The following is a 14,969-nucleotide window of genomic DNA, read 5'->3' on the forward strand; positions in this document are numbered from 1 at the left end:
AAAGCATTGAATAAAGAGCATAAAAGCGGAAGGGAGATATTTGCCAACCAATATATAATAAGAAGTGTGTGTTTTTTTTTCAAATATAAAATAAATATATTAGCCTCATCTCTTCTTATAAGCCTTTAAAAACTTGATTTGGATACGGGCGATGATCATCTACAAGCCTCTATCATTACTAGTACTCTTTATCACATTACCACCGAACTTCATTAAGAGCGCCATCTGTTTGTTATTTTTTTAGTCCAGCTAAACCACTATGGAATTTACGCGGGTTTGCTGCTAAGAAATATAAGGTTAAAGCAGACTATACAACTTTACTTGGGCTTACAAACGTGGCTTAATTTTGGCTTACACGCCACGATTCATCTCAACCAAAACTACGCCTAATTGTAGGCTATAAGAAGTTGTTGGTTTCTCTCAATTCAATTTTTAATCATGCCACGAAAAATTCAGTAAATATGGCAACCATTTTTTCGCTAAACTTTATATGCGAGAGTGTGTCTTTATATAAAATAAAATAATTCTCTGTCGAGAAAGAAAATTAAAGCCTACTAATGTTAATAGTTGCCCTGGAAAATGCTTATGCCTCTCTATAGTTGGAAAAATTTAAATGAAAAAACATTTTGATAATATTATTGCTTACTAACTAGCCTAAGTGTATCATTTGTTTTGCTATCTTTCTAATCCTATAGCTGTATTCACTCACCAGTTCTCTCATGACACTTTCCAAATATTGAGAAATTATTTTTTCTTGAATTGCCTCTTTTTTTTTGTTTGAAATAACTATTTTAATAAATCTCAAATTGATTTTCTGTTTCCAAAAAGTGTCTATTTGGCCCCTTTTTGCTTCCAGTGTCTAACATTAGAGCGATTACTATACCATATTCCAATCGATTTCGAGGATTACTCCATACTGATTTTAGCAAAGCCTCCTTATTGCCATTTCTCTATCCCAGAATAAATTAATACAACATTTTATACTAAATATATTTTATTTCTCATTTAAAATGTTTACATTGTTTATGTAAATATATGCTTATGCTATTTATGGGTATATAAAATATATAAAATACAAAATATTTATATATTTATTAATATATTCTTATACCGTATACAATAATTCATATACATACATACAATTTTCATTCATATAATATGTATAAAGTATGCAGTTTTTATAGTCATACACATGGAAAAAATTAAATGACATTTTGAGCATTGAAAGGATAGACTAATACTATGATAAAACTAAAAAATATCAAATGTGGGATCAAATATACAAGTTCTTTTTTAATATTATTTATTTATATACATATTTTTACGTTTTTTGTTTATTTAAATAAATTGTAATTTGTCCCATAACCTTCACTTAACTATTTTCTTTAGCTATGAAATAAGCAATTTTAGTTACTGCTAATATAATTTTAGTTTATTTAGGCTGCAGAAGTATTTTGCAGAATTTTTATAGTAGATATTTTTAATAAAAGAGAGTCAGCAAAATTATATTAAACTAAAATAAAAAGACAATAAATTATAATAGAGGTTAAATGAAATTTTTAAAAGCAAGCAATATTAATCAAAAATATATTGCTATAATTCTTCACATATATTCAATATAAAATTTTTTCTCGCATGATATTTTTTTATAATAATATGCATTTGTTAAAATTGTCTTTTGACCTTTGCATTGCAACTTAAAATTAAATATTCATATAAATGTTTATATGCTACTTACTAAGTTTTTTTATAAACTATTGAATGTTAACAATGGCGATTAACTTAATTTAACTTTTTTAAGTATATTTTTTTCATTTCCTTCAAAATGAAAATTTGATTTTTTTTAATATAATATTCATTTGATATTAGAAATCAATATTCAAAATCCTTTAAATTCTGCTAAGCTAATTTTTTAATTAAGCCATAATCTCGTAAATATTTAACGTTATAATGAAGCAAAGGCGTAAAGGAAGCATAAAAGTGGCTTGTATGGATGTCTTATTAAATTTAAGTGCGATTAAGTGATTTTACTTTAAACAAAAAGCTAAAGTAGTTTTGAGAAATTGATAAAATTTGCATATTTTTGGTCAGAAGTATATATTGAGTATTAAAAAAATTAAATTAATTAAAGTTTTAAAATTGCTTTAGAACATCCTATAAAAACTAGTTGAAAGGAAACTGAAAAAGCAATATTTTTAAATTCATTACAGCACACTAAAGGGATGAAAATCGGCGCGATTCTTTATAATATTGAGTATCCAAAATATCTGTGGCATATCTTAGAATATCATAAGTCGACTTAACATAATTTGAATAACTCTCACAAACTCAATCGCGATAACACCTTGTATGGTTTAATTAAAATATTTTTTTAGAATTGAAAACTTTAAATTGTGACTAAAGAGTGGACAGATTTTTGTCGAAAACCAAAATGTTAATTTTATTATAAGTCGACTTAAGCTAATTGTGCATATTACCACATATTCAAGTTATCGTGGGTAAAAAAAAAAGCTTTTGAAAATTAAAATTGATTGATATTGAAGTCATTAGAAATATATTCTATATTTTAGAAAATCACTTAATCGCACTTGAATAAATAAATCTATATAGTTTATATGTACATATGTGCCATGTATAAAAAATTAATAAAATGTGCTTATTCATCAAATAAATTAGCTTCAAAAATTCAGAGAAAATCTCATCAACTTTGTTTTAATAATTTTGTTCCTCAGTTGCACAGTGCGTATACGCAACATTTATGTTTGGAGTAAAGAGAAGCACATTAAGCAACATTAGCAATGGCTACAGCTTTCGATATACGAGATAGTTCTATACCAATGTATAGGCTTTTACCATAGCGTAAAACTATTTTGCCAGTTACATATGTACATACAAATATATAAATAAATGTGAATTTATAAAAAAAATATTTAAGTGATATTATAAGCTCATATACAGTAAAATGTAATGCGAACCTTTTGTCTAAAGCAACCAAAGAAGAAGAACAAGCGGGCCGCTAAATATGAATATAATCAAATATATTTTAGAAATCTCTTCCTTGTTAATTCCTTATATGCTTAACATATTTACGTTTGTCTGTGTATACTTGAACATAGTAAATACTAAATATTTCGTATTTTTAGCTCAATATTACCGTTATACATTCTCTATAATAACATTTTTTTTAATATGCATGTGTTTGTATATCAACTCCTTAGACATTTCTACTCAGTTACATACATACATATATATAGATCAGCTTACAATTAGTTAATAAATGTTGCATATAAATTATGCAAAATATTCTCTCTCTTATACGTGTGTTACATAATAAATGTGAGCATATACACACATAAAAATATTCATCTGAATTACTTCTTTTGAGTATATAGAGCAAAGTCATAGACACACATATATACACGTATGTATATGGCTATATGCAATTATTGTTTTTTATTGTTATGCTTCGAATACATCCCATCCAATTGCTTATCAATCCCATTCGCCAATGTACATGGTGCGGGGCGTGGGCACATAACCACGCGTTGGCAGCGGCAAACGTCCATAAATGTGATTGTATGGTGATTCAACTAAGTCGGCATCTGTAAATGGAATTCGGTTTAGTAAAATGTAATTGAAAGTATTTAAATATAAAATCGAAAAAATATATATATAATACATTTTTATAAAAACAACAACAGTAACTGGGTATGTGTAGGTAAAAGCATAACAGTTTTGAAATGCTGTATTGTTTTTTTTTTTTGTTTTTGTGTAAAGGAATGTCTAACTACATATGTCCCAGTCCCAGTTCCAGTCCCGGTCCACGTTCGCCAAATTTTTGTTTATGTATTTATAGTGTTATTTTTTGTAAATATCAAGATTCTAAACTTATTTAAAAAATCAAAAATGTGCTTTACACAAAATAAAAGCAATATATTTTACATAGTCAGGCTCGAGGCATTAAATTATGCTCCTTTAGTTTCTATCTATTAAATTATATTTACAATCTTTTTTATACTCGTAGCTGCAGGCTTTCGGTTCTCTTCGTTATTATAGATATCTTGATCTCACATGATTTCATTGATGTTCAAACCTTAAACGCATGAGCTCTGCTACAATTTGGAGACTTCCGACCACTTCGTTAGGTCACTGTCAACTGAGTATAAACTTCTGAAAACTGCGGTAATTTTTAAATAACCGTTAGCATTTATCACACCCACTGTGAGTAAACCAAACTTCGATACAGATTAATTTGTTCGAATTACGAAGCCTTAAATGCCTTATATCACATGTTCCATATATGGTACGCCATGCATTTAAGGATTAAAAATGTGAAACAGAGAATGCTAATGCTAGTTTGTTGTATTACTTCTCGAAAGATTGACAACGTCATAAAAAATATTGTATGTAAAGACACTTAAAATAAAGATAAGTTAATTAGCCTCAATTAAGGCAATTAGTAATTTTTTCCTATAGAAAATTTGTTAATTTTACTCTTAATTAAGTCAATTAATATTTTTCTCATATATGGATAATTGAGTCGATTTATAGACAATTTGTTAATTTTACTCTTAATTAAGTCAATTAATATTTCTCTCATATATGGATAATTGAGTCGATTTATAGACAATTTGTTAATTTTACTCTTAATTAAGTCAATTAATGTTTCACTCATATATGCATAATTGAGTCGATTGGTAATTTTTCCTATAGCCACTTTGTTAAATGACAGTTAATTAAGTCTATGAGTAATTTCTTCTAATATGTATAAGATAGTCTATTGAGTCAATCCGCTCTAATTGAGTCGATTGACAATTTTTTTATGTGCAATTTGTTAATGAACTTTTAATTAAGTTTATTAGAAATTTTCTATTTTATGCCTAAGATGCATCGATTGAGTCAATCCGGCCTAAATTGAGTCTATTAGTAATTTTTTTATAGAAAATTTGTCAATTGACACTCAATGAAATCAATTAGTATTTTCTTCTTATATGCAGAAAGTAGACAGTTTATTAATTAATTCAATTAATGGAATGTCTATCATCTGATCTTCATATGGAGGCTATGAGAAGTACATATATCATTTTATACTTGTATAACAGTATAAACTTTAACTTTAACTTTTCCGAATTGCCGATATTTATCAATGAACCTGTAACAATAACGAGAAGACTAACGCTACCAAAACCCAAAAATCAACACCATAACCCTAAATAAATAGTATGAGAACAGTAGGCGAATGAAGTCAAACCTATTAGGTAAACTGTATTTTTCTTGCTTGAGTTCAGTTTTCGTCCAGTTTTCAGCGATACTGGTTAGTTCGATAGTTGATATTGTTGTATTGGTTGTTCGATTGAGGGGTGTCCGGTCGCAGTGCAATGGAGTTGTCAAGCTGTTCAACGAGTAGTCGTAGTTGTTGGGGAACAAATATTTTCGCAGCACAAGCACATTATATATTGTATTGTTGTTTTTGTAGCGTTTGATTTTGTTTAGTAGTCGAGTATTTGAATTCGTTTGAGACTCAGACTGCGCGGTTTGCGTGGCTTTAAATAGCCATAAATGGATTCCATGTCACTGGCGTCCACGCGACTATCTGAACGACTGAGACGGCTTTGCTGTTGGTGCTTGTGTATTTGTTGTTGTTGATGGTGTAGCGCTTCTTCTGCCCTTTTCGGCATTTGTTGTTGCGCGCTTGCATGCGCATTTGTTGTTGTAACATTTGTATTTTTTACGGCATTGCTGTTTTGGCATTTGCTATTATTCAATAGGAAATTCTTATTCTCTTTACTATTATTGTTGTTGTTATCCAATTTGTTAATTTGCGCCTGCGCCTCGGCGTTTGCCATTTTCGCCGATTGCTCGCAATTATTCAAATGTTGTTGCTTTTGTTGTTTCTTTTGTTTTTGTTGCATTTGCTTAATTTCCGCTTGTTGCTTCAGCTTCTCCTGTTGCTGCTGACGCTTCTGATTATGCACTTTCATTTCGAACGCCGCCGTGGTAGCGGCGACAATGCTGCCGCCTAGCTGTTTAAAAGATGTGGATCTTGTTGGTGTTGCATTTGTGTTTTTTGTAGTTGTTGGTGTTTTTGTATTTTCAATCGCTATTTTGCTGTCCAAAACAAATTGCTCATTACTGCAATTACTGCTTTTCTTACCGCGCCAGCAAGGCGGCGGCAACATTGGTTTCGCCAGCGGCGCCGCGTTATCTTCTCTGTTTTTCTGTAGCTTATGCATGCCTAGTTTGTGGCGCTTGATCTCTTGCAAATCATATAAATTCTCGTCGTGATACTTTCTATTTCCACTTTCCTTACGCGCGCGTTTCATATCAAGCGCTGTAATTGGCGACGCGCCACGCGCTTCTTTTCCGCGCAAGCGATCGTACAGTATGGTGGTGGATGGCGCTTTCACAATGCGCTTGCGCCCGCCATACATGTAAAGAGAACCCTCTTCGTTCGGTTGTTCGAAGAAACTTTCGATCGACAGTGACTTGTGGCGCAGTAGCGCGGGCGAGTGCACGAAACCCGACCTGTTACCGGCACCGCCGCGTCGCCCATCAATCTGCATTTCATCGCCGTCTGTACGCTCAAAGTGCGATTGCGACGGTGATGGCGTACCCAACTGCCGTTGTCTATAAGTGTAGCGGTCAAAATGTGTGGCGTCCCAGTCCGTTTCGTCGGCGGTGTACAGGCTGTCACCGTAGCGTCGCGTCTGCATGGCGTACTCGTTATAGGTCTTCTTTTTGCCACCAATGCGTTCGTGTGCTTCTCTGTCACGCGTTTGCCCTTTGTGTTCATTATAAAGCGGCACCGCGTCTGCGCGTCGGTAGTCGCAATCATTGACGTAATGCGGCGATTCTGGTTTCTCGTGTCTATAAGGACTCTCTGTGTTGCGCGCGCCTCCAACATCGTACACGTTTTCGACTACATCCGCTTCGCCAAAACCTTCGTCGTAAGTGCAGCTATCACTGGGCGCTAAATAACGTTTGCGGCGCGGATTCAAAAACGATACATCGCTTTCGCTACACCACTTCACCAAATTTCCACCGCTCTGACCAAACGCTTTGTTCCGCGACGCACCCGTAGCTTCGCGTCTACCGCCATTGGCACCGTCAGGGCCAGCGCCGTTCTCCGCATGGGTCGCACGCATTTGCACTGCCGACAACGGCGGTAGTGGCGGTGGTGGCGGCGGCGGCGGTATATCCGCCAAACTACCGCTTAACTGCTGGTGCAAGCGCAATTGCTGCTGACTGAGACTGCGCGGTGGCCGCGCTGGTTGCGCAACACCGAACAGTGGCGCCAGCGTATAACAGCTCACGCAATTGCAATTACTGCCCACCGCGCTACCCGCGTGGCGTCGTGTGCGACTCGTACGCAAGCGGTGCGGCGAAAGCGTTTGCTGCAATTCGCGTGTGATGCGACGAAAGCGCGAACGACTCGAGCGCATGTTCGATGGCAATGGCGGCGGATGTGCATCAGCGTAGATCAAATCAGGATCGGGGTAGTCGGAGTCAGTGTGTGGCGGCGCGAAGCAGTCGCGCATACTCGGCGGTAGTTGGCGACGTGCGCAATTGCGACTGTGATGACGATGATTGTTGTGATGATTATTGTTGTTGTTGTTGAGATCTTGTGACTCTTCCTCATTGTGATGGTGATGATGATGGCGCTGGCGTGTTTCTTCTAAATTCGGAAAGTGGTGTTGGCGCTGTCGCTGCTGCTGTTGTGGTTGTTGTTGTTGCTGTACGCTAAAGTATATGTTACTGTTATGGTTTTTGTTATTGTTGCTGTTATTGAGTACGTGTTCGTGTTCGTGTCCGTCCATGCCGTGTGCTGGGTCCGCTGGCAGGCGCATTGGCGCTGCGGCAGACAACAGCTGTGGCAGTGCATTGTGCAATTGTTGTTTCTGTTGTTGTAGTTGTTGTGCTTGTGCTTGTGCCTGTGCCTGTACTTGTGATTGTGCTTGTGCATGTAAGGTGATTTGTTGTGCCTGTGCGTGATTCATTTGATTGTTGTTATTGTTCTTGTTTTTGTTCTTTTTGTTGTTCTTATTGTTGTTGCTGTTGTTGTGATGGTCCATTAGAAAATTCGCAGTCACTGCATTTAATTGCTGTTGTTGCTGTTGCTGCTGCTGCTGCGGCTGACAACCAATACCAATACTACTACTATCATAAATACCTATGCCGCTCTCAAAGCTGCGCGTCTGCCACATCGGATGCTGTGGCACCAGATGTGCTGCTGCCGCTGCCGGATGGTGATGATGCACGGCATGTGCCGCAGCGGCGGCCATCATCTGCTGTTGCTGTATGTGATGTGGATGCATGTGCGGTGGCGGCTGTGGTGCTGCCACGTGCATCGCATGCAAATTGGGCGCTGTCATCGACATGTGTATCATGGAGTTCTTCTTCTGGCTGAGCGTGTTCATGTTGCTGCCGTTCGAGTTGCCATTCGTGTTGCCAGCATTGCCATTAACTAGCGTACCATTGCTGACATGCTCCTTGTGCTCCTTGCTGGATTTTGAAGTCTTCACGAAATTGGGCACACGTGCGCGCAAGCCACAGTAGTAAGGATCATCTGAAATGAAATGCGGTAGCGAATTGGTTTCAGTATTTGTCGGAGAAATATTTCAATTCTTTTGCGCAAAACTTACCATATTTCTTGTTGTCCTTGCCTTTGTCGGATTTGCCACGTGACAATTTGATTCTAGTATCCACCTCGATGTCATCGTAATCGGGCTAAAAATTTAAAGAAAATTATGAAAATTTCAAATAATGTGTAAAAATCGGAATTTCTGTTATTACTGATATTGTTATTACAGCTAAAAAAATGAATAATAATTATAATTTTGTGATAGTAGCGCAAATGAATCTGATTTACTTAAACTTGAGTTTTCTTAGGACAAGCAACTCGCTTAATTCATTATATACAACGATGACGAAATTCACTGAGTTTCTGTCGTAGTAGTTATATACATATAATTAATTAAGCGAGCTGGTTGTTCGATTCGTCCAGTTAATAATATCGCTTTCCAACTGAATAAAATTGAACAGAAGATTTAGGTTGTCTAAGGCCAATAATTGCATTTTATGAAAATATGAAAAGGGTAGAGGACAAATTCAATAGGTTCGTAAAAAATTAAGGCGCGATGAAGTGTTTAGTGAAATCAATCGAGCTTATTTTGAAAGAAAAGTAAGTGTGAAATATTATGGAACTGAATTATTTTAATGTGCCTAATACTACGTTCGGACCGACATTGAAAACATGTTTTCATTGAATAAATAGGGTTTCGTTCGAAAACTTGTGTTTTCATCCATGCAGAATTTGTCAAACGAAATCACAGTTTTCGCTGAAAACTTCTTGAAAACTTACATTCCACTCATTATAATCGATGTCTGCTCTAGTTTAGTCGATATTATTGGAAGACATATTTTGCCAGCTCTAAATTGTCATTTGATATGGTAAACAAATTCCACTATTTTGTCAAAATAATGGAGAAACAGAAATAAAAATAAGAAAGGAAGGGCCAAGTTCGCGTGTGACCTAACATTTTATACTCTCGTAATTTATTTGTTTAATGTTATTAAGCACGTTTTCTTTTCTTTTTTCGAATGGTGACTTTTTATATTACAACATTATTCACATGCTGCATTACCTTTATGATTAAAGAACAAAAAGATGTCACTCTAATATGCTGGTCTTCTCTCACTGATAATTTGATAACTAGAGTACAGGACAGACGGATTTTAACTCGTCTCGTCATCCTGGTCATTTTGATATTTATAACCCTATATCGTTTAGTTTTATGACTTACAAACAACATGAGAACACTACTTTGATACTTTCTTAGCAACACGTTGTGGGAGTATAAAAATGCTCAATTGTGAATTGTCAATGAAAACGCATCGAAAACATAAAATGTCGGTCAGAACGACTTTGGTTCCACAATTCACAAATTGTATTTTCTAGAGGTTTTCAATGTCGGTCCGAACGTAGTATAATAGTCTTTTCGCACAGGAGTTAATTGATCAATTAACCGAGTATTGCTCGATTGAAGCGCTTTAGATCGATTTACCATACTAAAGAAAAATCGTATTTTACTACATTAATTTTTTAATCGAATACAAATCGAAATTTCTATGATCTATAAATTTGGCTGTTTACTAATAAAATTGCAATGAGCTCTGAAATTTAAAAACTTTATAAACATCAAAAGAAAATATATATAACACCTGATCGTTAATCGAGTAAGCGGCTGTGCGAAAGGCAGAAACTGGTTTCTCAATTATAAGTTTAATGTATGAAAATTTTAATTACCATAATGAAAGTTGCCAGTTTTGGATTCTTTATTTAATGTTGGCAACCCTATATTATGCAATGGTTTAAATAACGTGAATGATTCTCGAAAGTTATATTTGCGACTATTTTTGGAGTCAAGAAATTTAATTTTCACGTCTATTTTTACTTAAAACTTACTGTAGATGGCGCTGTGGCACATTTTCTGATATTTATACTCTCGCAACCTGTTGCACAGAGTATAATAGTTTTGTTCACATAACGGTTGTTTGTGTCACCAAGAAATATAAGAGTTAGATATGGGGTTATATATACATAAATGATCAGGATGACGAGTGGATTTGAAATCCGGATGTCTGTCCGTCCGTCTATCCGTGCAAGCGATAACTTGAGTAAAAATTAAGATATGTTAACGAAACTTGGAAAACATGTTCCTTGGCACCCTGAGGAGGTTGCTTTCGATTTCGATGGGCAAAATCGGTCCACTGCCACGCCCACAAAATGGCGGAAACCGAAAACCGATACAGTGTCATAACTAAGCCATAAATAAAGTTATGAAAATGAAATTTGGAACATAGGATCCCATTAGGGAAGGGCACATTTGGATGTTATTTTTTGGAGAGGTGGCGGTGGTCCCGCCCTCAAATTGGTTTTTTGTACATATCTCGGAAACCAATAGAGCTATATAAACCAAACTTTCTGCAGTGGTTTTTTTAGCCACTTCTTAATACATTCGGATAATAACCACGCCCACCTCCCATACAAAAGTTAGGTTGAAAATTACTAAAAGTGGGTTAACTCACTAACGAAAAACGCCAAAAACACTAAATTTTACATAAGAAATGGCAAATGGAAGCTGCACTCAGATTTTTTTACAAATTGGAAAATGGGCGTGGCGTCGCCCACTTATGGGTCAAAAACCATATCTCAGGAACTGCTCGACCGATTTCAATGAAACTTGGTTTGTAATAGTTTCCTTACATCCCAATGATATGTTGTGAAAATAGGCCAAATCGCTTCACAACCACGCCTACTTCCTATATACCAGAACTTTGAAGACGATCTGAATCGTTTACTTTACAATATATAAAGTAAGCACTAGTGAAGATATCGGTGCAGAACTTTGCACAAATACTATGTTTATAGTGTGGCAGCCCCATTCTAAAAATCGCCGAAATCGGACCATAGGTTTTTAAGGCCCCATATATCGAACACGAGGACCTCGGTGCTTCTAACCTAATATTATGGTTTCTAACTTTCAATGGACTTTATACAATATATATGACGAATATGTGGGTCAAATTGTGTATTACATAATATAAATAAAGACAAATAAATAAATTGCGAGAGTATAAAATGCTCGGTTACACCCGAACTTAGCCCTTCCTTATTTGTTTTTCATGATTTTTCATCGAAAAGTTGGAAATTTTCTCTTGCCTTAAATTTCACAATTAGAGTGTATCAATAGGCGTGCCACAAATGCGTTAACTATTTATTATTTTTATTTTAAAATTATTTTAACAGCATATTATGGTTACTGAAGCCACTAAATCAAAAAATAACAACAATTGCAACAACACTGCAATTACAAATATTTACATAGTAAGGTCTTACATATATTTATATATAAACTCAAACTCATATGCCCTAAATATTTGTTTTACCTTGCAATATTGATATTTATAAGTGTATATGAGTGTGTGTGTGTGTGTTGGTGTGCGCCTGCGCAACAAATGCAACATTCTTCGCATATTAATTACACGCGATATCGAGCGATAAATGCAGTTATTTTGACATACTATCAACGAACTACACTTCGGTATAAGTTTACAAATATGTATATATATATATAATTAAAGCAAACATTACATATGCACATAAATTTAATTGTACTCATATGTATGTACATATATCTGCAAGTGCCAGTACTCAAATAACGAGTTTTGCATTTGGAAATTAATGCATTGATTATTGTATTTAAGTGGCGTTTGTAATGTGAATTACAGCAGTTGTTTTTGTTGTTATTATTATTGTTAAGGTTTATTGCTTTGTGCTGCCCTTCTTCGCTTGAAACGTTTCAGTGATTTCTTGAAATGCAGAACATTTTTATTTGTAATAAAAATATTGGAAAACCACAAAAGACTGAATTGTGGAAGTAGTGAAGGTACAGTTAATACTTTTCTAGTAACTGGTATAGTTTTTGTATGCCGTAAAGGGTAATTTTTGCAATGATTTCTGATTTTTAAAAAGCCTCTGCTCTTATACTCGTTTTAATTTTATTTCTACATAATTATATGAAAGTTCAGTACTATTCTAATGAGGCAAAATCGATATATTTATACTCTCTAAGGTTGGCATTTCGAACAAGCAAATACAATATACTGGCATAATGAAACGGATGACGATATTTGCGAGATATTTTGGAGAAATTTTATTTTTGATTATACTACAGGATCATATATCTTCCCTATAATATTCTGAGAATTTTTGAATCATTTTAGTTTTCAGCCTAAATGTAGTCAACGCATATATGAACCAGTGATTTTTTGAAAAAGTACTTATATACAGTTGAACTTTCTTAACTCGAATCACCGTAATCCACAAAAAAACTTTAAGTAAGAGGGACTTTCGAGTTACGGAAGGTAATTTGTATGAAATTTAACTTATATTTAGCCAATTCAAGAGTTCAAGTTATGGAGAACTTCGAGTAAAGAAAGTTCAACTGCATGTTCAAATTTTTGTTGCCTAAATATCTTAAAAAGCATTTTAGTTAATTTTCGAGAAAAAAACATTTTAAAACTCATACTCATACACACTCCAAGCACTCACCTTCGGTATAATATCATGCGAGTAAATATTATCGCGTGGCGGCAATTTCGGTGGCTTCTCGCTGCGTTTATGAGCCAATTGTTGTGTCTGCAACAGCAATTGTTCGCGTGTGGCGGCCACATGCCCAGCCACGGCGGTGCCACCATTCATGCCGGCGCCGTTCATAGTATGCATACCAAGGCCCATGCCAGCGGCTGCTGCCTGCTGTTGTTGTTGTGAATGATGTCCCGAACTGCTGCCAGCACCAAAACCAGAGCTGCCCGAACTGCCGCCGCTGCCATTGCCGGCCACGCTGTAAGGATCCTCGTCCGGTATGGGGATTCTAGGGCGATTCTTGATGTCCACAATGGGGCGTTGCACTGTCGGAAGGGAAGAGAGTGGGAATTAGCATAAACTGTCATGTGATAAAAATTAAGAAATGTGCAATGTTAGAACGCATAAATCATTTATTGCTGTCAATTGTTTGCATAAGCATAATTTAAGTGATTTTTGTTTTTATTTTTGTATTCGGGTGGATAAAAATATGCAAATTTCTGGCTTTGTGCCTAGCATTGTTATTGCGGCGCTGATATGGTCTATGCCAAAATGCGTTGACATGCGTTCTATGCGTAGCTATTACAACAACACACACAGACACACCACAACAACAACAACAAAGTGAAATCCATTTTTGATTTATGCGCCAAACGCTTGCTGAGACAATGCGTGTGGCTGCTGCGCATGCGCACTTTTGTTGCGGCCGCCGCCCTTTATCTCCGACACAAACCGAGTGCAGGCCAAAACGCTGACACTTTGACATTTCAAAAGCGAAATGAAAATGTTGTCTCTTGGCATTTGAAATTTACCGCAAAATTTACCTATGCATTCTTGCATGCCGCACTCACAGATACATACATATGTAAGGTTGGTGTGTGTGCGCGCAAAAGCGAAAGGCCAACAACAGTGCAGAGTTGCAGCTGCAACAACAACAAGCGCCACTCACAACTAAGCTCATGTGAGCGCCGGCTGCTGGCAACCTTGAACCGCTTGTCAAACGAGTGGAGGGGGGAGTGTAGGGCCAGCGCAGTTCAAAATAGAAAAATGAAAACTAGAAAAATCGCATACAAAGTTGCATAAAGTTGTTCTGTGAATATGTGTGAGTGTGTGTGTGTGTGTGCACTTAGTTATTACTGCATTTGTCTAGTTTGTTATGGCAGCGCAAAAATGAGATCTTCGTGCAGATGCTTGAGATCCATGCATGCACTTGCAACCTCAGCCAACAACAACGATGCAGAACAAGTATTAATATAAACCTGCTCTAATGGCAAAGCGCAAGCTCAGCGCCCAACCTAATAAATTACAAAGATTTTGCTGCCGTAACAAATGAACGCTAAGCTTATTAAGCTGGTTGGCGATAAGCTCTTAGCTTGCTTAGAAAAAGTGTGTGTGTGCACATATGCATAAAAAAGTGATTTTAATGTTGGACTATTACATACATAAACTCATACTATTGCTAAGATTTTTATTTATTTTTTTTTTTAGTAATAGCACTCTTTAGTTTTGTTTTTTTATTTTCTTTGTCCCCTTTTCCCTTCGCTGCACTTACCTGGTGGCAATTTGCTCTTTAACATATCCATTGCGACCACATTGACAATGAGCACCCAAACGGGACAATCGAGTATATCATTCTCCGATTTGACAAAAGCCACAACGGACAGACATTGTGTCTCCAGGCGTCGACGATCGGGATAAGCACGACGAAGTTCACGATTTACATTCGATTGGAATTTTTTCATATCGAATAACTGCGAGAGTGAAAAGTTGTAGAATGAATTATTAAAATTAAAATTAAATTCTTAATAAAATAATAATAAAA

At 35.7% G+C, this 14,969-nt stretch overlaps 2 protein-coding genes across 4 annotated transcripts in view; one reads left to right on the top strand and one right to left on the bottom strand.

Annotated features, from left to right (window-relative positions):
* LOC105218825 (TBC1 domain family member 31) overlaps window positions 1–14,969 on the top strand; it is a 192,105-nt gene that overhangs the window by 115,727 nt on the left and 61,409 nt on the right. The gene's annotated exons all lie outside the window — the stretch shown is intronic.
* Window positions 2,928–14,969, bottom strand: part of LOC105219827 (uncharacterized) — a 110,723-nt gene continuing 98,681 nt past the window's right edge. For all 3 annotated transcript variants that reach the window (XM_054234144.1, XM_054234143.1, XM_054234142.1), the window contains 5 exons: window positions 14,700–14,898; window positions 13,115–13,473; window positions 8,643–8,727; window positions 8,171–8,566; window positions 2,928–3,602 (listed from right to left, as the gene is read on the bottom strand). In XM_054234144.1, coding sequence (XP_054090119.1) covers window positions 3,493–3,602; window positions 8,171–8,566; window positions 8,643–8,727; window positions 13,115–13,473; window positions 14,700–14,898 — 1,149 coding nt within the window. In that variant the 3' untranslated portion in view covers window positions 2,928–3,492. The remainder of the gene's footprint in view (window positions 3,603–8,170; window positions 8,567–8,642; window positions 8,728–13,114; window positions 13,474–14,699; window positions 14,899–14,969) is intronic.

The sequence above is a fragment of the Zeugodacus cucurbitae genome, chromosome 6 (genome assembly GCF_028554725.1).
Source record: "Zeugodacus cucurbitae isolate PBARC_wt_2022May chromosome 6, idZeuCucr1.2, whole genome shotgun sequence".
Classification (NCBI taxonomy): Eukaryota; Metazoa; Arthropoda; class Insecta; order Diptera; family Tephritidae; genus Zeugodacus; species Zeugodacus cucurbitae.